General features: G+C 45.7%; 1 protein-coding gene across 2 annotated transcripts in view; it reads right to left on the reverse strand.

Moving 5' to 3' along the window:
• Positions 1-22,761, reverse strand: part of CCDC50 (coiled-coil domain containing 50) — a 411,626-nt gene that overhangs the window by 305,214 nt on the left and 83,651 nt on the right. For both annotated transcript variants that reach the window (XM_069617441.1, XM_069617440.1), the window contains exon 2: positions 52-114. In XM_069617441.1, the coding sequence (XP_069473542.1) occupies positions 52-114 (63 nt within the window). The remainder of the gene's footprint in view (positions 1-51; positions 115-22,761) is intronic.

Below are 22,761 nucleotides of genomic sequence, written 5' to 3' on the forward strand. Positions count from 1 at the left end.
CATGCAATGAAATCAAAGTAGGCGATTGGTGTGCAGCTCCCAGTTACTCACTCTCCTGTTCCTGCAGGTTGTGGGCCAGGCTGTGGTCCTCCAGCACGGCAAAGTCCCGGCACACTACAAGGGAGAAAGCGGAGCAATGCAAGGCTTGATTTAGTAATCCAGACAGACACTGCAAGATTTCTTATCATTGTCCTTTGGTTTGCACTTTACATTATTTGTACTTTTAAATATTACTTCGGCAAGTAGTAGCCACACGACAATTTAATCAGTAATGCACACAAAAAAAGAGACAATATACAACTGTTAGCACAATAAAAATGTGCCACAACATTCAGCTCCAATTCTGCACATAGAATCTCTTCTTCAAACCACACCACACTGGAGAGGGGCGAAGATTTAAAAAAAAAAAGTTAGGAGGTCTAGACTTAGTCTGTGCCTTAGTCTACACGCCATCATCTCAGGACAGCAGCCCCTACCCAGGCAGTTGTAGGAGCAGCTCATTGCCAGCATCACCTCATTGAGCTACGAGCTACACGGAGACATCGCATGCAGGCCGCTTAAGGAGGGCCTTGCTCCAGGAAACTCACTGCATCAGCTTTACCTGCCATCCAGTTGCACTGAATTCGGCCCCAATAGCAAGCCGCCATAATCCACGAGGTTCCAGCAGAGTCCGACGCCGAAATCTGCTGAATCCGATGCCCAAAATGGCCGCCGCAGCTCCAGAGCGCTTTTGTGGCATACGGTCACCTTGCTACCTTGGGGAGCACATTCATTCGCCACCGGAGAAACCGGATGGCAGGGGCGTTGCTAGGGGTTGGCTAAGGGGGCTATAGCCCCTGATCTTTTGGTTGTAGCCCCGGATAGAATCTCAGGAGCTACAGCCAAAAGACGAGCTAGCCCCCAGTCCCAACAGTTCCGGCATCAGCGTAGCCCCGGGTCTTTTCCAGACCTAGCAACTCCCCTGCCGGATGGCGTGAGCCGGATCAAAGGCACCAGAATCTAAGGCTTAGCCTTTCTGTGCCTGTCCGTGACAGGACAGGCTAGCGGCTACCCACTCGCACTATCGCATCTCTGCCGCAGCCCCCAGTGCCCCTGTGGTTTTGCCCACTGCCACACAACAAAGTTGACATAGAGACTTCCCTCAACGACACTTTATGTGCAGCGCCCCTCCCACGCCTTCTCCAACTCGACCACTTCACTTGCTGCGGTTACTTCTCTTGATCGGCACCGACACGACCTGTCTCCTACAGGTACCCTGCTCTCTGTCTGCCAGTCGCACTGCAGCTACATCGGCAATCCTCACGATCTAACACTCGCCTGTGTAAACAGTTAACCATCTTGTCTCACTATCTATAACCATACCTGTACTCGGCGTGCCAATTGCCATATGTTATTAGCTGAACTTAGCATGTTCATCACGTTGTAATATTTATCATCTAGCCTAGCCCAACTTTCTAGTAGCTACTGTAGATATACAGTCATTTACTGTATACTCTTATATGCTACCTTAACAATCTCCAGTAGTATTACTACTCCATTGATTACTAAGCCGCCATTATGCAAGCTAATCTTACCTCTTAATGATTGTATAATGCACCATAATATGGTTAGCTACTACTGATAACTGGGGTTCTGGCTGATATCCCTTCTCCTCAGGGCTTAACCTGCGGTGTGTACCTACTTAACTATGTACTGGCTCCTCCACACGCTTAGTGTACTCCTCTTGTCCACGGTAACCGTAGCATCTACTCTGATTATTAACTCTCACTTTATATACTAATTTGTTGCATCGATACACCACCTATTCCAAAACTCGCAATTCAGCCTCGACTATCGTGATAGTACTCACCCCTCCTCACGGTATCAAAACATCTTTACAACTCGTCTAGTAGGTCTGCATAAACCTAAGGAAAAGCATACAATGCTAAGCGTTAATCCATACTTTAACGCACCAGCCCTCTGGCTTGAATACTTTGCACACAAACCCATACCCAACCAACGATGCACGCTCTCTCAGGAACCAGAGAATCAGTTCCAGATTTTGTAAAAAAAAAAAAAAAAAAAAAAAAACCTTTAAAAAAAATTACAAAATAAAAAAAATATAAACTTTCCTTTCACCCGTCACCAAAACTAAAACAATAACACCTACTACTACCACTACTAGTATAGGTAATACCAACACTCTACTTAATAATTCAACAACCCACCCCAACCATTCGACTATAGACAAAACTATCTTGCTCAAAGGGGCCTTCATCAACGCCAGATCTCTTCCAGCGCATGTTCTTGACATAGCCGACTTCACCGTAACTGAGGACTTGGACTTCTTAGCCGTCAGTGAAGGTTACGCACAGCCTCCGGACCTTCCCTTGCCCTAGCGATTCCCGTCAGATATGCCATCATTAGAAATGACAGACACAAACCAATCTAAAGGAGGAGTAGCCGCATTCATATTCAAAAATGCACCAGAAATTAGACTTATACCTAATAATCAGATCCCCCTCCGCTGAGCTAGTATCGGTGAAACTAGCATTATCACCTAACCAAACTGCCACAATGCCCCTCATCTATCGACCACCAGGACCCATCTCCTCCCTAGCTGAGGATATCTCCACCCTTCTCTCAGTTAATGCTAAGCCTAATTCTCAAACAATATTACTTGGCAACCTTAATCTCGAATTCCAAGACCGGAATGTCACCATAGCCCAGGACCTTGCCTCCTCTCTAACCAACCTAGGTTTCAACCATCATATTCATGAGCTTACACACATCAAAGGGAGAACCTTCGATTGGCTTGCGGACTTAAACTGCAGCATCAACTTGCCATCTGTCATTCCATGCATTTGGTCTGATCACCACAAGATAACCTTCTCAGTCAAAGCAACCCCCCCTAATATTAAACCTAGCATAGCGCCCTCTATAGACACACTCGCAACAAGAAGGACATTACTAAAGAGAAATTACTACCGCTCATCCTCCCCGTTCTTAATAAAGCCTTAGTATCTTGCTCAGATCCTACTGTCCTGGCAGATACATACAACCAAACTATACTAAAAGCTTCAAATTCTATAGCACCTCTAAAACTTCAAACCTAAACAGCGTGCGCACCTCAATTCGTGGTTCACACCTCAGCTGAGAGACCTACGCAAAGCTAAAAGAAATGCAGAGTCACACTGGAAAAGCCATCCAACAGACATTAACAAAATTACACTGATCACTGCTTCAGTCAACTACAAGGAAGCAATTCTCTTAGCAAAAAATACACTTATAATAAATGGATTCTTCAAGCTGAATCAAACACAAAAGTGCTCTTTAAGATAAAAAACTCGAATCGCCCATAAGCCCCACAGACAAGTGCATCACCAATGCTGCCTGGTGTACTAGTATACAAAAAGCGCTTATGGACAAAATAACCACTTTGAAGATTAAAATTAATAACAAAAAAATGTAGCATACTGACAGACCCACTCTCCATAGCACCTGATCTCAGCCCCCCTGGCACCTAGGCACCCCTGCAAACCCTTTAGCTTCTCGCCACTAGCTATTTGGGAGGTGGAAAACATCATTAAAAAACTTAAACCATCAAACTGCCAAGGAGACTCCTGCCCAGGCCCTATAATCAAGGAAGCTGCCCAGGGCTTAGCCCCCTTCATCACCACTTTTATGAATGCCTCATTTAAAGCAGGCATGGTCCCAGATAACCTCAAGGATGCATGGGTCATCCCCCTCATCAAAAAACCCACTCTAGACCCTGCTAACCCATCAAATTACAGACCGATACGACCGTGCCCTTCCTCCTGAAAATCCTAGACCGAGCAGCCTACATACAAATTCAGGATTAACTTGAGTCAAATAAGTCTCCTCGGTCATCGTCCATCAGGTTTCCGCCCGAAACATGCCACAGAGACAGCCCTCAGACTTAACAACACAAATTCAGGATATTAAAGACAAAGTCAAGTTAGCTCTACTACTACTACTTGACCTCTCTGCAGCATTTGACTTGGTTGATCATCAAATATTCTGCCAACACCTAAAAACTTCTGCCCATTTCTCTCATCAGGCCACCACTTGGATCAGATCATTCCTTGCAACCAGAACCATGCGGGTCTTCTCACCTACCGCTTCATCTGATTCCTCACCTGTCACTTGCGGGGTCCCACAAGGGTCTTGTGCATCCCCTACATTATATAATGTGTTCACCAAAACTCTATTTGATATTCTCGACTATCTCCTACACCAACTACACAGGCGACACCCAGATACTCATTCCCATTACTGGCGATTATACAACAGATTTAAAGGTTTTCAATGAGATCTACACAATCATTCAAGCCTGGATGGCACAGCATGGCTTATGCTTAAACGATGATAAGACCGAGTTACTCATCCTCGGCTCACACCTCCGTCTTAATAAACTGGACCCGGCTTTCAAAGATTTTCGATGGGAATACCATTAAGGTATCAAACAATACAAAAACTCTTGGCTTCCACCTCGATTCTTCCTTGACAAAACAAATTGGTTTCAGCATCAGCTTATACTTACAAACTTGTGACAGCTTGCAGACCTTTCATCACCACTCCTTACTGCATCATTCTGGTAAGAGGCCTCATAATGTCTAAAATTGATTATTGCAATGCCCTGTACCTGGGGACTAGTGAAAAGAACATTAACAGGCTCCAATTAACACAGAATAATGCCATCAGAGCAGCCCTCGATATACCCAGAAAACTGCACATCTACGACACCAGTCAGAACCTCCACTGGCTCCCTGTGTCACGTAGAACTTCGGACAAAACCCTTGCACTCACACACATGTGCTTAACCAAGCAAGCACCAAAATACTTGGCCAACCATCTCACTGCACACCACACAGCTACCCGACCACTTAGATCGGCACAAGCCCACTCACTTGCCATACCTAGATTTAAATTACAAAATGCAAAGAGGTCCAGCTTTCCGGTTCTTACATCCACCTTTGGAACACTCCCAGATCCTATTAGAACTGAAATCCACCTCTCTTCATTCAAGAATAGAACCAAATCCTGGCTCTCTGAGCAAGACCTAGCCACCACCTGCGCTAGATTGTAAACACCAGTCGCGCTCTGGTAACACCTGCACTAACTAAGACTTGCATAACTGGATAGCTGTCACGCCCCTACGTTCCATGAACACATCTCACAATACAGCTCCCACTATCTCCTCCAAAATACAAGCCAAAAAACACTCTCCCCTGCAGGCCTGCCGGCAAGGAATGGGACAAGGTCAACGACGCCGGTTCTTGCCATCTCAGCGTTGGTTTCCATTCCGGCGGTGGCAGTTGCCATGGAGACGCGCAACGGGCATTCTACATCTCCGTTGCCGGCACCTGAGAGCTCCTCCTTCAGCGCGTTCGATCACGTGACGGATGAGAGTCATGTGATCATTAGTCAGCGTTCAAAAGGGACGCGCTGACTGCCCTTCAGCGCTTCACAGCTGATCCTGTTGCGCGCATTACGGACTACGGACTCAGATTACTACCACTGACCTCGGATTGATTTTGGACTCTGATTTTGGCTTCTTCCTTCACGGTACCGTTGTTTGGAACTATTTTCTACTGGATTCGACCACATTTCTGTTCCCTGGATTGCTATTTGGATTGCCCTTTTGTTATGAACTATGTTCTTGGATTACGCACTTTTCAACTGATTGACTTACGTTTTCTGGCTTCTACGTAAGGTGGTGATTTCATACATACTAAGTGCTTTACCAACCTGTCATCTGGTCGTCACCCTTGCCGGCTGCCTCCGACAAACATCTTTACACCATTATTAAGTCCCGACCAACTCCTAAGGGTAAGCCTTATTCTAGACTTATTACACATTCATATACAAGTCTGGGGTTCTGTGTTCTTGACCTAACTTCGTGTTTACCTTACAGTGGTCATAGGGGGCACCTTCCGGCATCCTCAGGCATTCCTGGTTGCGACTGACGAAGATCACCACCTGTGGCCTCAAGGACTGCTCGGGCAGTAATTTCTTGTTTGCTCGAGTGGTACTTGGGGACGGAGGTTTCATCGGCTACACGACCATCAAGTCTTGACAGACTGTGAAGCCATTTTTTTTTGGTCGTTCAGACGATGGAACCTGCTGCCGGGGACCCTGTGGCTGCTCTAATGCAAGCTGTTGCATCCCTTAGAACCGAAGTAGCGGCTGCCACAACCGCGATACATCATCGCTTAGATAATATCCAAAGTACCCGCAACCCTTTACCGGCAGATGCTGAGTTTGGCGATCAGGCAACACCACCACCGGTTCCCTCTGTACCTCCTACACCACCTACTCCCGTGGTGTTACCTACTCAGTTTCCATTGGCACCTCCTGAGAAGTTTCAGGGTGATCCTAGAAAATATCGCACTTTTATTAATCAGTGTAAACTTCATTTTCTTTGCCGACCACTGGTGTTCCATGATTCCACCACAAAAGCTGCCTTTTTGTTATCCCATTTGACCGGGGTTGCAGCTACCTGGGCTAATCCTTTTCTTGAGAACAACCATCCAACCCTTTACGATTTCGATCTTCTGGTGAGCGAGTTGGCCAAAGTATTCGATACCAGGTATAAAGCCCAGTCTCAGGATCTGGAGCTCCTGGAACTATCACAAGGCAGACAAACCTTAATAGAATACATCACACGCTTTAACCAATTGTCAGCTGAGACTTCATGGCCTGAAAACAAGAAAGCTGTGGTATTTTACAAAGGTCTGTGTAACACTATGAAGGACGCTCTTTCTGTCATTCCTTCCCTTCCTGATGCATATCCCGAACTAGTAGTCCTAACTCTTCAGGTAGACGCTCGGAAGACCGAACGTCGGGCGGAATCTGGTTTTTCAGGTAAACCCTTACCCTCTCCACCGGATGGTGCAAGTGAACCCATGCAAATAGGTGGTCTACGAAGTCCCATCACTCAGACCGAAAGGGAGCGTCGGAGAACCGACAATGCATGCTTCTACTGTGGACTCAGTGGTCACTTCGTCAAAGAGTGCCCAAGACGCCCGAAGAACAAGTCTTCGGGTTTTCAGAAAGCTCGTTCTTGAGTATGGGGGACAAGACGAGCTCGATTCACAACCCCAGGGTTCCTACTTTCGGCCCAGTAAGACCAGTGGTCGTTCAGGCAGTGCTTCATCCTGATAGGGAGTGTTCACACACAGTACATATAGTTATTGATTCAGGGGCTACTGGTTGTTTTATTGATATACCTCTGGCCAAAGCATTGAACCTTCCACTAGTGACCAAGACATATCCCGAACCAGTCCAAACTGTGGACGGGTCCTCTCTCATTTCTGGTCCGATTAAACAACAGATGGATGTGATTATTCAGGGTAACCATAAAGAACAGTTGTCCTTTGATTTGATATCCACATCACAGTTCGGAATAATCTTAGGCCTTCCCTGGTTAAAGAAGCATAACCCACTCATCGACTGGGGTACGGGGCAGGTTTCTTTCGAATCAGACATTTGCCAACACTTTTGTTTACTGGAAGATGATTTCAACAACCCTGCGAGGACACTTGGGGCCCTACACTTAGCCTCTGTAGGGGAGAACGACCCACCCGAAACAACCCACACGGTGGGAGCCACTTTGTCAGGTGTACCCCCAGAATACCATGATTTCTATTCTGTTTTTGATAAAACATCAGCCGAGATACTGCCCCCTCACAGACCGTATGATTGTTCTATTGACCTAATTGATGGGGCATCACTTCCCAAAGGACGCATATATTCACTATCACCATCTGAATAAACATCCCTTAAAGAATACATCTGCCACGCCCTACAGTTAGGACATATCAGGCCTTCTTCATCACCCGTGGCCAGCCCCATTTTTTTTGTCCCGAAAAAAGAAGGCGATCTCCGCCCTTGTGTAGATTACAGACGCCTGAATGCGATTACCATAAAAAACCGCTACCCTATTCCACATATCTCTACCCTGTTAGACAAGTTGACCAATGCCTCCATCTATACCAAACTAGATCTCCGGGGGGGCGTACAATTTAGTCCGCATGCGACCTGGGGATGAGTGGAAGACTGCTTTCTGCTCTCGCCAAGGATTGTATGAATACATGGTGATGCCTTTTGGCCTCTGTAATGCCCCTGCCATTTTCCAACGATTGGTAAACGATATATTTAGTGATATTCTGGTTGTTTATGTCGTGGCGTACCTGGACGACATACTGATATTCTCCCAAACATTGGCCGAACATGTCATTCATGTCAGAGAGGTACTCACAAGACTCAGGAAGAACTCACTATACGCTAAACCTGAGAAATGTCTGTTTCATACAGCTGAAGTCGAATTCCTGGGTTTCCATATTTCACCTGGGGGGGCTAACAATGAACCGATCCAAAGTCCAGGCTATCACAAATTGGCCAGTACCTGTTACATTGAAACAATTACAATCCTTTCTAGGGTTCGCAATTTTTTACCGGAGGTTCATTGCAAATTTTTCTTCCATTGTAGCACCATTAACCGCATTGACCAGTCCTGCAGTACCATTTATCTGGACCGATGCACATCAAGCAGCCTTCGACTCCATTAAAACCTCGTTCACCACGGCCCCAGTCCTACAGCATCTTGACCCAGAACTTCCGTATATCGTAGAAGCAGATGCTTCTTCCTTTGCCTTAGGGGCCGTCCTATCCCAGCCTTGTCCTACCACCGGAGCACTACACCCGGTGGCCTACCATTCCAGGAAATTTACACCGACCGAAACCCACTACACGGTCACTGAAAAAGAGCTCCTGGCCATCAGAGACGCATTGTTAGTCTGGAGACACCATCTTCTGGGGGCAAGACATCAGACTATCGTCTACACAGACCATAAAAACTTACAGGACCTAGCGTCTCTGAAATGCGCCAATAGTAGACAAGTTCGTTGGCACCTCTTTTTTGCTGCATACGATTGCCTTGTCAAACACAGACCGGGTTTGTCACATGGTAAAGCGGATGCTTTGTCCCATTCACCTGGGGGAATACCTCTCCCTTCATATCCCGAAACTCTCTTAGGTAAAGGCCATGTTGTTTGTACCTGTACTCCATCTCCTCCTATGATTACGGCTATACGCCAATGGGTTATACAACATCCCCAAGTATTGGATGATTGGGATACCGTTATGCAGGATGGGTTGCCTTTTGTTAAAGGAAAACTGTTCCTCCCCACCAGTGACTCTCGCAACCAGGCCTTAGAGTGGTCCCACAATGCTCCTATCAATGGCCACCCAGGTCAGCGACGTACTCTGGAGTTGTTGAAACGCTGGTGCTGGTGGCCATCGATGCACCGAGACGTGGAGACATATGTTAACACCTGCTCTATATGCGCACAATGCAAGACTCAGAAGGGTCGTCCACTAGGATTGCTACATCCATTGCCCATACCCCCGAAACCATGGCATATGGTATCCATGGACCTAATAACTGATCTACCACGAATACAAGGCTACGACACGATTTGGGTGGTAGTAGACTCATACACAAAAATGGCCCATTTTTTACCATGTAAAGGCATTCCTACTGCTCCCTCATTGGCTCGTATGTTTTTTTAATCTGTTTTCTGTCTGTTCGGTTTGCCGAGTGTCGTTGTGTCAGACAGAGGGTCTCAGTTCACCTCACGTTTCTGGTTGGCCCTTTCCAAGCTACTAGGTATAGATGCCCCTTTTTCTTCAGCTTACCATCCAGAAAGCGACGGCCAAACAGAGAGTAAACCAGGTCTTGGAACAATACTTGAGGTGTTTAACTTTGCAATTCCAGAATACCTGGCTTGAGTCTCTTCATTTTGCGGAATTTGCATATAACAACGCCCTGCACTCGTCCACTGGGTTGTCTCCGTTTTTTTCGCTCTATGGCCAACATCCACGTACTTTACCCTTTTCTGATTCGAATCCTGCCAATGCCCCTGTATTGAGTACCAGTACCCCTGCGGCAAATGACCGTCGGAGATCTCGCATCCGTCCATGCTCAAACCCTTGTCCATCTCCAGGAGGCCCAGGTGTCTATGAGTACTGCCGCTAACAAAAAAAGAAAGCGGCCCCGTCATATAAGCCAGGCGACCGGGTATGGTTGTCTACACGGCATCTCCATATTGCGGGTTGTCGTAAACTGCTGCCCCGTTTTGTCGGCCTGTATAGGGTTTCCAAGGTCCTGAACCCGGTGGTCTATAGACTCGCCGTCCCCGCTTCATGGAAATTACAACCCGTTTTTCACACATCTCTCCTCAAGCCTTGTCCTGATGATACACGCATTGCTCCCGCTCCTGGTCCTGTCCCTGTGATTTCCCAGGAGGGTTATGAAGTTAACGTTATTCTGGGATCCCGGGTTGTTAGAGGGAGGTTGCAATACTTGGTGGACTGGTTGGGTTATGGTCCTGAGGAGAGGTCCTGGGTCCCATCGTCTGATGTACATGCCCCGTTATTGGTGTCCAGGTTCCATCGGGAGAACCCTTCTAGCCCACGGGGTCGTGGGCCTTTGAGGGGGGGGCTCTGTCACGCCCCTACGTTCCATGAACACATCTCACAATACAGCTCCCACTATCCCCTCCAAAATACATGCCAAAAAACACTCTCCCCTGCAGGCCTGCCGGCAAGGGATGGGACAAGGTCAACGACGCCGGTTCTTGCCATCTCAGCGTTGGTTTCCATTCCGGCGGTGGCAGTTGCCATGGAGACGCGCAACGGGCATTCTACAACGTCTCCGTTGCCGGCACCTGAGAGCTCCTCCTTCAGCACGTTCGATCACGTGACGGATGGAGAGTCATGTGATCATTAGTCAGCGTTCAAAAGGGACACGCTGACTGCCCTTCAGCGCTTCACAGCTGATCCTGTTGGGCGCATTACGGACTACGGACTCAGATTACTACCACTGACCTCGGATTGATTTTGTACTCTGATTTTGGCTTCTTCCTTCACGGTACCGTTGTTTGGAACTATTTTCTACTGGATTCGACCACATTTCTGTTCCCTGGATTGCTATTTGGATTGCCCTTTTGTTATGAACTATGTTCTTGGATTACGCACTTTTCAACTGATTGACTTACGTTTTCTGGCTTCTACGTAAGGTGGTGATTTCATACATACTAAGTGCTTTACCAACCTGTCATCTGGTCGTCACCCTTGCCGGCTGCCTCCGACAAACATCTTTACACCATTAAGTCCCGACCAACTCCTAAGGGTAAGCCTTATTCTAGACTTATTACACATTCATATACAAGTCTGGGGTTCTGTGTTCTTGACCTAACTTCGTGTTTACCTTACAGTGGTCATAGGGGGCACCTTCCGGCATCCTCAGGCATTCCTGGTTGCGACTGACGAAGATCACCACCTGTGGCCTCAAGGACTGCTCGGGCAGTAATTTCTTGTTTGCTCGAGTGGTACTTGGGGACGGAGGTTTCATCGGCTACACGACCATCAAGTCTTGACAATAGCTTTAGCTACTTGAAGTAAATCAGATGTACTCATAGGTGTATATACTTTGTATCTAACTGTATTACATGTCTTGTACTCAACCAATACGTCCATCTGCCTCTCGATATGTACCTGCACCGTAGGAAGTTGTACCTTAATGTCTTTCAACCTGTAACTATTACTTGTAAACATGCAAGAAATGTGCCCAGATGCCTCAGGGCAGGGTACGCAATATAAATAAACAAAATACAAATACAATCAGCCATGCAGTCCACACCCACATGACATGGCTGCAAAAAAAAAAAATCAGGATTTAGTGGTCATGAGCATTGCATACACTGGTCAGGATCCTACAGACACGCGCGCCTAGAAACACTTGTGTACAGGCATGTTATAAATGCGTTATCATACAGGTCATCCAAAAGTAATGACTGGTGACAATGAGCAAGGGGCTGCCTCCCCAAGGACAGCTTACGACATCCACCCTTCTTTATGACATATTAGAGAGCCACATGAATAGCAAGTGGACTTTTGTATGCAAGAAGATGATCCAGGAGAGTCACAGAACTCAGCACTTTCCACTTACCAACTAAAGTGCAAAAAGGGGGGTAAACTCAAAACGGAATCTCGCAGAGGCGACACGTGGCTGGAGAGGTCATACAATCAAAATAAGCAGATTGTCTTGTTATGTTAAGTGGTCTTTTACTGCGGACAGTTACCACTGGTATATTCTCCAAGCATCACGTGGCTCTGTAAGGTGAGTTAGTGAGGGAAGAGGGATAATATAGAGGTTGTGCTCTTCCGTTGGTGGTTGAGGAACCAGGAGGAACTCTTCCTGTGCGAGTCGGTTTTTTAGGTGGGTTGGATTGTGTGCACTGGTTTATTGTATCCAGAGGAAAAGGCCCAGTGTCATGGATTGTTTGCAAATGTTTCTTATGTTGGATGTGTGTTTTACATGTAGTTTTGTTGGCTCTTTGTGCGGGTCTGTGGTATTTGGGAGGCATGCAGGAGAAGGGTTGGTTAGTGCATTGGCTACTCTCAATGTTTTCAAAGTGCTTCACCATTGGCTGCCATCGTCAACAAAAATCTCATTACCACGGCACCACCAATTCAGATCCTCTCGAGCGATCACCACATCATCCCTTTCGTGATCACGGTGACCAAACCAATAAGCAAACAGGACAATCTGCCGACTACCATGAAAAGAAACTGGAGGACCATCAAAAATTGCAATCTAACTGAACTACTGGAAATCAGCCAACCATACAAAAAAAATATATATATATATACAACTTCCTCACAACAACAATAGACAAGATCAATAAAGAAAAACCCATTACCCCATCACACAAAAGAGCAACAGCAAAATGCTGTTAGCTGCTCAGGGCCATGAAAAGGAAAAACTGAAAACTTGAACTAGAAGGGAGGATCAAAAAAGACCATGCAAAGAAATTCCAATTCCGACAACACATCCGCTCATTCAAAAAGGAAATCCAAAAATACTTCAACAACAGAATCATCAAAAGCACCAAACACCCAAAAAGAACTGTTTAAATCAAACAAAATAACCTGCACCCCCCCTGAATGAAACAATGCGGCAATACCATTGAAGAGACTATGCAACGACCACACAGACCACTTCAAAAACAAAATCATTACCATCCAACAGACCATACAAAGTAGACCATGCAACCCACCCACCCGTACGAGGAACGCCCGAACAAACTCCGAAGTTCCCTCAAATATCAGCGGAGACATTTGTCAAAATTAAACAAAGCAACAAAACAGGCTCCCCCATGGATCCCTGCCCCCCTCCCCAGACATATACAAATCAATCTTCACACAAGAAACACCCATGGATAACCACAGAAACCTCTTCAACCACATCTCAACAGGGAAAGTGCCACAATCCTTCAAATCAGTATACATAAAGCCGCTCCTCAAGGGGACAGCAGGAAACGTGGAAGACATCTCCAATTACAGACCTATCTAAAATCCCTTACCCAGCAAAACTACTCGAAACATACATCTAAAGAACAACCCAAGAATTCATAGAACAACCCCACCTATTAGACCAGGCACAAATAGGTTTCAGACCAATGAGAGGAACGGAAACAGCACTTCTCTCAATATGGGATGATCTAAAGGCAAACGCAGACTAGACAAAAGCACTGCCCTCAGTACATGCACTTATTTTTGAGCATTCGAGTACCTACACCTCAACACCTGAAAGAGTACCAGTACTCAAGTATGGTGCAAGGTGACAGAAAACTTTTCATTTCACTTTTTTTCGCAACTTAAAGGACTAAACTTCTGCAGCTTTTGGTGGGGAAAGCAGGGCCCTCTCCCTCATCCGCTATCCACAAACATGCATCTACTGGGCTTTCAGCACACCAGGTGTGGAACACTGTTGCACTAAGAGGGCTTCACCCGTTACCATTTGTACCCTTGATGGGGCAGGGATTGATTTGGAAAGCCTGGGAAATTACTTTAAGTTGTTTCTTTGTCATTAGCTGTGTCCATTCTAATATGTAAATGTTAGAGTAATTGGAGTGTGATGGAACATTGGAGTGAAAATGTGCACACCGCTCCAGTTACCTACCAAATTTCTAATTAGGGAATGAAAGCTAGCAATAATAAAACTCCCCTTCTATAGCTTAGTTTACAGCGATGTTACCTGCCATTTTTATACATAAAGAAAATCTCATAAGATATGGAAATTCAGACTGTAACACAATGCATAACAACAAACTGGAAGTTTGTGTGAAAGTACCCATGCCAAAGCATCAGGCGTGATAATTGCTGCACCGGAATCTCCAGCTTTGCAGCTTGGTGAGTACCTTCACTTTTTCCATTTAAGCACTGGTTTTAAAAGAGCACACTACTGGTGGTGCTGACTGCCCGTACCACCTTACCTGGTTGTAGCTGTAGGATGTTCGGTCCGGTGCTTAGGAGCGAACAGGGGCAAAAAAGGAATGGGAGCTGCCCAGAAGGGAACTGCCCTTTGCCTCTGGCTCTTAGGTGGCTGCCCGGACAAGGTTGCCGTAGGAGGGTCTAAGAAGGAGACTTTTGTGCTCACGTGTGCTCCATTGCAGGGCAGTCCACGCTGGTCTGGGAGGGGAGAAGCTGGGATAAAATGGAAAAAACACACTGAGGGAGCGGGAACGGGAGAAAAAAGTAAAATGAAAACAAAAAGGAGGGCTTATGGGGTGGACAGGTGCACTCAGCAGATGGAATGGAGCAGGCAGGGTCACACAAAAAAGGCTTTCAGGCCGAGACACATGTAGACGCTGATGCTACGGCCCAGTCTGCTCAGGTTCGCTTCACCCAAGACAGGGTATGAACACTAAAGAGTCATAAAATGCCTTTTCTATCCAGACCCTTGGCTCCTGCTCCCAAAATATCCCTGTATCCAAGACTACACTGCCCCCCTCTTGCCCAGGATGGGACCAAACAATGCCCAGATCTTAAAACAATGGATTCTCCAGTCCCCTGCCAGCTACACTATTTCTGCAAGGTGTTCCTTGAACACAGTAGTCTACCAGCTTCTACGGTGTACAGCCTTAAGAAACCTGGCCTCCTAGTGTGTCCTGCATCTGTATACACGCAATCCCAAACGCAAAGCAGATATTACGAGCTGGATGGGCAAGGCGACCAACCTGTGCCATGGGGCTTTCTGGGGCCCATGGTCATTACCTTAGACCCCGCCCCCCATGAATAGCATTCCTCTTCTCTGCAGTATGGGTTTCAAAATATTAAGTCCATTCTCTGTGCATGCGAGGACTATGGCAATGCTTACAAAGAGGAGTAGCAGGACACTATGGCAACATAATTGGTGGGTGCCTCATTGCACCCGAGTGGGGGCCAAATTCTGGTGGTTGAAGAATAAATTAAACAGTATAGGAGCGAAACCAATTTACTTTTAATCACTGTGGGGCCTGCATATTTACCAATTACAGAAACGCCACTGGATTCTGCAAATGAATTCGTAGTTAGAACAGACGCGGTGGGATTTCACTTTCTGCAATCGAGCAACCAGTTAGTGGAGTCGCCAGCAGTTAATTCTGCAAACAAGACTCTGCAGGGGCAATGTCACTGCAAACATACCATGGACAATATCCCCATCCATCCACGCAGACTCTGCAGTGTGCTCAAAGACTGTCAGGAAGAATGCCAACTGCGGAGTCATGCCTGAGCCCACCAATCAAGAAAGCAGAGCAGAGGGACAGGAAAGAGCGATTACGCGCCCAAGGTAACCCTGCTGGTCATGCAAGCAACAGGGCCAGGTCCATCACCACTTCACCAGACACAGCAGGGACAGTAGACAGACATAACAAGCACTTAACACTGCCACCTGCTCTTCATGGATAAAAACATCAGCCGATTATTAGGCAATAAGTCCAAAATGAGTGCCCATACACGAACGGCCACATCAAGAAGCAGACTCCATGAACTCACCAGCTGGTGGATTAGGAAGGACAGGAAGGGTTTTTATAAGTGTGTCAGTGACAAAACCTGCGAATTTACATCCAATGAGATGAGGAGAATTCATCAACTACATCGTGATAAGCGTGCGTAAAATATACCTAGGAAGTACAGTCCGATGGGGGGGGCGGGGCAGGATTCGAGTCAGGAACACTGGAATACCCTTGAAAGTGGGGAAACCAAGTTTCCTCTTGCAGTGCCCTGGCAGGAGCAACATCAAGCCGACAACAAGACGGGCATACAATGTTAATATGTGCGAGTGCAGTGGGCAGAGAGGTGGGTGGGGCGGGGAACTCAAACTGCGACAGCCAGATTTGCAAACTAAGAACTGCGGCCAGTGGCCTGAACTCTGACCACGAGCTGCACCCGCTTCTTTGAGAGGACCGTACACAATACTTGGGGAAGAAGTTGACATGTTTGTGAATACATATGTACTTTCGGACACCAAACATTTGAACCGCTATAATGAGGCACGCTCCGAGTACTTGTACTATATTCTCACCACTGGTATTTAAACTGCATCCTTGTAATAGGATGGTCGGAGAACACCCACAAGCTCACGGGGAACAATCATGTGGATAGGTTTCATTTTATGCAGCGTCACTTCTTCCAGGTGCGACCTTTTTGCAGAAGCCCGTATAGCGGGGCAGGCAGGGTCGGACTGGGACAAGAAATAGGCCCGGACACCCAAAAAAAAGTGGCCCACCCCTCGTCTCAGAAAAGTGGCCCATCGCTCACCTCAAAAAGTGGCCCACCCCTCACCTCAAAAAAAGTGGCCCTCCGGCCATCATCCGTGAATCGCATCAATCCACGACTTAACAGAAAATCTACTTATGGAGGGTTCATGTGTCTGTTGCATGTTATCTTTTGTGTAAATGCTTGAGAAAGTGATAACATTCCTTTTTGTTCTTTTTAAAAAATAAAACATCATCACATAGTAAAATACATATTTTGCAGAACCAGACTCAAAGCATGTCTACTCGTTGACACCAGTAATGAAAATAGAGTTGCATTTAATAAGCAGTATAGCCAAATGATGACACAATAACAACACAACTCATAAAATAACATAACTTTGCATACAGTTCTGTGACAGCCAGGTCCACAGCTCCTGGAAATCCTGCTTCCAGCTTCATGAAAATCCTGGAAATCACTCAATCAAGAGTTCCTGCAACAATGCACTTTTATGTGCAACCAGGTCGATTATGTCCGGATTTTGCAATTGGACAAGCACATTCTGCTCCACAGACATGAGCATAAAGGCTTCGAGGTTGTCCTGGCTGAGGTGGTTTCTTAGGCGGGTTTTAATATTCTTCAATTTTGAAAAACTTCTTTCACATGCTCCCTGTGTGCAAGATAAGGTCAAGATGAACTTTTATGCCAAATACAATTTCCGGTAAGAACTACTAACAAGTTCATACCTTTTTAGAATTGCATAGCAACATATTGCAGTTACGGCATGTATTGTATTTCTGTACTAAAGGTAGCTCTACAAAATCTTGTAGTGCTGGATCGTCACTATGTAGTGCTTCAAAGGCATACTCTTCTGGTAGTGTCCTCCTTAGTTTAGTCCACTTGCTTGCAAAGTCTGAGAGTTCTTCCCTTAACCCCTGTAGCGTTATGGAGTCATCCAGTCTTTCAAGCAAGGAGCACATATTTGTAAGAGCATTGTCGGGTAGACTTTCATTGAAATTTTTGGGATCCAGGCATGCTATATCTGCGGCAAGAGATCAGTGGGTTTTAAAACGACTAGTTAGGCTTTGAATAAAGGTGTCCATAATGGCATTATGTACAGTAACTCTAAACCAGTCTTTAGCTAAGGTGATTGGCTCATCCCTTGCATTCATTCCAGGCATCCTCTTTTTGTGGGACACCCTCCCCTCTGGAAGTGCAGTTTCCACTCCTTTATCATAGCCTCTCTCTTCCAAGCCCAGGTTGGCCCATTCTGCAAATTTTTCAGCTGCAGAATACACAGAATCAAAATTTCTTGACTGTGCAGCAAGCGTTTTTGTAGTGTCCGAGACCATTCTTTGTGCCTGTAGGATGTCCATTCCACTTGTCTGGAGGTACTTAGATAATGGGGTTGTCGCATTAAATACTCTGAGATATAACTGGGCTGTGAGCACTGTTTGGAATTTGCACAGAGCCTCAGAAAAGTTTAAAGCTTGGTAACAGACGTTTGCATTGAATTTATCCGTCTTTGAGCCAATATTATTGAGTGCAACAACCACATCAATGAACATTGCTTTGTTTGGGTTATTAAAGGAGCCAAAAACTTTCCAGAGTGCTGCATCCTTTGCCCACCACCCTGTTTCTCCTATTATTTGGATTGTGTGGCCTTCCACAGACAGCTCACGCCACACATCCATCCTTTTGTAGGACTCCCTGAAAAAAACAGCACAGGAGTTTAATAGGCCATACCAAGACGTGGATTCATTCGATACTTGTGTCCCTTCTACAAGTACAAGATTTAATACATGTTCATAGCACCAGACAGGTATTTGACCAGGGGATTCCTTACTGAGCCAGGATGTGAGACCATTGTACTACCCCTGCATATTGGATGCACCATCGGTTGAATTCCTAATGCACTTGCGTAGGTCCAGACCATTATCTTTAATAACACTCTGCACCAACTCAAACAGCCCCTTTCCAATAGACAAAGTGCAGTTGGTTACTGCTAGTAGGCGTTCATGTATAGTGTCTGTAACATATCTAATAATTATAGAGCACTGGTCGGTAACACTCCCATCTTGGGTTGAGTCTATCTGAAAAGAAAATATCCCTGCTTCCTTTAGTTCTTGACAGATTACCATTTTGATCAGTATGGAAATGGCTTCAATCACATACCCAACTGTAGTCTTTGATATGAAGGTCACAGAAGCACCCCGTTTTCTTTTTGGATTTGGTTTGAATGGCCTCAATATCTTCCTTTATAGGTCTGTCATATTTACTTAGGAGCAGAAGGATTTCAAGGAAATTGCCATGATCCAGCTCTTCATTATCCAGCTCGGACATGGACTCTGATTTCCCACGAAAACTGAGCCCCTTTTCCCAGTGACTTTTACAACGTCAATAACGCGCTCCAATATGTCTCTCCTTTTTCTGATTTGCTCACTTTGAGCTAATTTCTGTCGGCGAAAGAGTAAACCGCCTATGTCGACCCCTGAAAAGGTCAACATATATGAATCTGTGCACCTCCGATGACCTTGGCCTGTCTCATGTTCTGTAATGCGCTGGTAAATACGCCTCCAGTTTTTCATCCCGTTGATGAAAAGACCCTTCTCTCCATGTTTAGTAAACGCTAAACAAACTGTGCAAAAAACGGCCTTTTGTATTTCAGAGTAACTTAACTAATACCGTTTCCCCCATCTTTCCTAAACTTGCTTTAATGCGTCTATGTTTTGGGAGGTTGAATTGGATGGTGCTGAAAGAAATAGGAAAGTTGATCGGGTTTTGGACGTTGAAACAAATAGTCTGCCACCTGTAGATCATCTTTCCGTGCTCTGTGCTTCACATCCCTGTTCCTTGAGTCTTCAATATGTTGTAAAGCAGATGAAGATTCTTCCGAATGACTAGTACCTGCCACTTCCTCTGGGGGGATGATGTTGTCTCCAATTAATTCTGGCACACTTGTGTCTGACACTTCCTCCTTGGGGGAATCTTCAATTGTTTGTGGCAGACTGGTACCACCACCGGCTGCCACTTCCCCCTCGAGGAGGACAGCCTCAATTATGTCTGGCAGACTTGATTCTGATACTTCCTCTCGGGGGGCACCTTCAATGATTGATGACATTGTAGTTGCTGCAGCATCTGCCTCTGTTGAGATGTCTTCAATAGTTGCAGAGACCCTGGCTTCTAGTCTTCTCACATCTGGAGCTCTTGTTGATGGGTCGAGTGAAGAACCAGGTTTAACACTTGTACCTGAAGAAGATGGCTGGTCACCCTAATCCACTTTTCTCCCAGCAATATCACCAAGTGACATTTTGATGGTCTGACCTGTAAACAGATCTTCAATTTTTTTGTTTTGCCGGATTTCCTCTTCAATTCGCTTTTTCTTCTTTTCCCTTAGTTTTTCTGCTCCTCCCTTTCTTTTTTTTGGAATCCATTTCTCTCCTAAAAAATAAAATTAGCTTAATTGTGCATCTGATTCCTAACTTTATCACAGTAGGTCTAAGTAACCTGGCTGCCAGTGCCAACATCCAAAATATCATTTCATTAAGAGGAACCAATTGCTTGTCAGCATTTTCAGATTTGACTGTCCACAGCCTCACCATAACCTCCCTCCCAAAAAAGAGAACAATATCCAGCTGGGTCTATAAAATGCTGAGTCTAACAGTAATCCAGTCCCATGGCATGGTAAATTAACTGGATGCATGCATGTCATTTCTCCAGGCCAGCAGTGGCCTGGACGTTGTATTATGGTATGAATTTAAAAAAAAATAGTAGCCAAAAAGGAAAGCTGCATTGTAATTAACTTATGAAAAGTACCAAGGGTGCATATAGCAAGAGGATTCCTGCTGCATGCACACAAATGCACACGTTTGTGTAATCATCCTACCCTCCACCCCAGTGTTTGAGAGAGGTATAATCCAGGTTTTCCTTTTGCCCTAGCACACATTAGGTCTGGATGTAAATTCACAATAACAAAACGTGGCCAGATTGAAAGAGGAGGAATAGGCTAGGAGTTCTGCCTGGTCACTGTGCTGCTTATAGGCTGGACTGGAGCTTAGGGTGGCTGTGCTTCTGGGGGGAGACAATAGGTGTGCATAATAAATGCTGCCAAAGTGGTTTGAGTTTGCTATACAGGACCACCTTACAATACAGAGCATTAAAGATAAATGATATGATTGGCTATTTATAACACGCTTAATACCCACAGGTTTCTAAGCGCCACGGACCAAACCCATGTGTTGCTAGGTGTCGTCTTGCTTCCAAGGCGAGCACGTTGCAACTTGCCCTGCAATAGGTTTATTACTATAGACCCTTTGATTTTGACAGAGACTCCACCAGGACTGCATTATTATTATCTGCTGGTCGTAGCTTGCTCCCATCCTTAGATTTAGGGCGTTCTGATTGGCTGAGAGAAGGTGTATATAATCTATACAGATACATCTGTCACAGGAGTGTGGGTGCACCTTCTCAGCTGAACGAGAAAGAGTAAGACATAATTGCAGCCTTCGGAAATAGAAAGTGACGAGAGAAGGAAAGGTGGTGAGAGAAAGTGAGGAAGAGAAAGAGAGAGAGAGGTGAGAGAGAGGGGCATAATTGCTATTATTCCTGCTCTCAATAGTATTAGGCCTTCTCTGCATGCATCTAACTGTACAAGATTACATCAAAGTGACTGGTTTACTATGCAAACAGACCTTCATAAATGCCTTGTGTGAGGAAACCTATTTACAGGACACAGAGGCGGTGTGCTTTGATTCAGCGCACACTGGTGCTACACAAGTAACCCGCTCGCTTGGAGCAGTTTCGGGCGCGCACCCCACTGCTCGGTGAGACATTGGACCCCACAGATGCGGGGACCAAGGTGCAGTGTGAAGCCCATGGCCTGTATTGCTCGGCCCTTGAAACTCTTCTAATTGGGCTCAGAACTAGCACATTGCTGCTGGTACCATGCGTGTTTGTTTATTATCACATTGCTTAATGCGTGTGCAATGACGCATCTGCTTAATAAAAAACCTTTTTTTGGACATAAGCTCACAGTTGTGGAACTAATATTTTCCCTGTTGAAGGGCATGGCAATGTGTGAAAAATGTGCTGGCCATGACATTTTATAAGCTTGTGCGTGAAATTTGAAAATGCATAAAAAGCAAAGACAGTCAGCTCTATACCGCGTTACAAGCCTCATTTCGGTCCTAATAGCTGTTGGCAAACACTAGTCTGACTAACATCTACACCTCTGTGGAACCGGGCTGACACTGACAAAGGTAAAATGCAAAAGCAGCATGGACCAGTCTTCGTGTTACAAGAACATGGGGCTGATAAACAGCCTTTTACAATGGCACAATCCAACATGCTTTGTAAACCAGGCCCCGTAAGAATGATTGCACCAGTGCAAGTGAAATAAGAAGTATGGCTAATAAATAAATAAATAAATGGTCAAAATTGCCCCAGTGCAAGAAACATATCCTTCCAATGCATTTCTGCACTAAGGCAATGTTTGCCATAGTCCCAGCACTGGTGCAGAATTTGCCCTGGTGCAAAGATGCATTGAAAGAATATGTCTTTTGCACATGGGTCATTTTTTGTCCAAGTGAAGTGCAAGCGCTATACCATTGCACGATTCTGTAAAATGGCCCTATACAGAACGGAACTTCGGTGCCCCATTATACCAGCACAAAGAAAAACATCATACCTTGCACAGGCCCAGGCAACATGAATTATTCCACACAAAGACATTTAAAAGAGCAAGTTGTAAAATCAAGTCTGGCCAGAACTTGTTGTGCAAGAAAGTCTGTGGCCTCGTGAAAGAAGGTGAGTGAGGCGCTAACATGCTGCACCCAAGCTCACCCGTTTCAGTGCACATAGTCATTCATGCCCAGATAGGAAACACTTCTAAGATGCGCGTGCGTCACGTGTAGCGTAGTGATCAAGGATGGCTGCCCGGCCCCTCAACAACACAAACAGAACACACTGCTCTCTAAAGCCCCCCTTTGCCCACCAGCAGCCCAACTAACGTTTCTAAAATACCAAATGATTATTTGGGGTCAACTTAAGTAAAGGCGGGCGGGACTAAAATAACATGTGACTACGTGGGGATATGGCAAAAACAAACGCAGAACAAGAAAGACAAATAACAAATTACAAAACCTTTCACCCAAAAATGTAAATTAGCCAACC

The sequence above is a fragment of the Ambystoma mexicanum genome, chromosome 10 (assembly GCF_040938575.1).
Source record: "Ambystoma mexicanum isolate Mex_15411 chromosome 10, UKY_AmexF1_1, whole genome shotgun sequence".
Taxonomy (NCBI): domain Eukaryota; kingdom Metazoa; phylum Chordata; class Amphibia; order Caudata; family Ambystomatidae; genus Ambystoma; species Ambystoma mexicanum.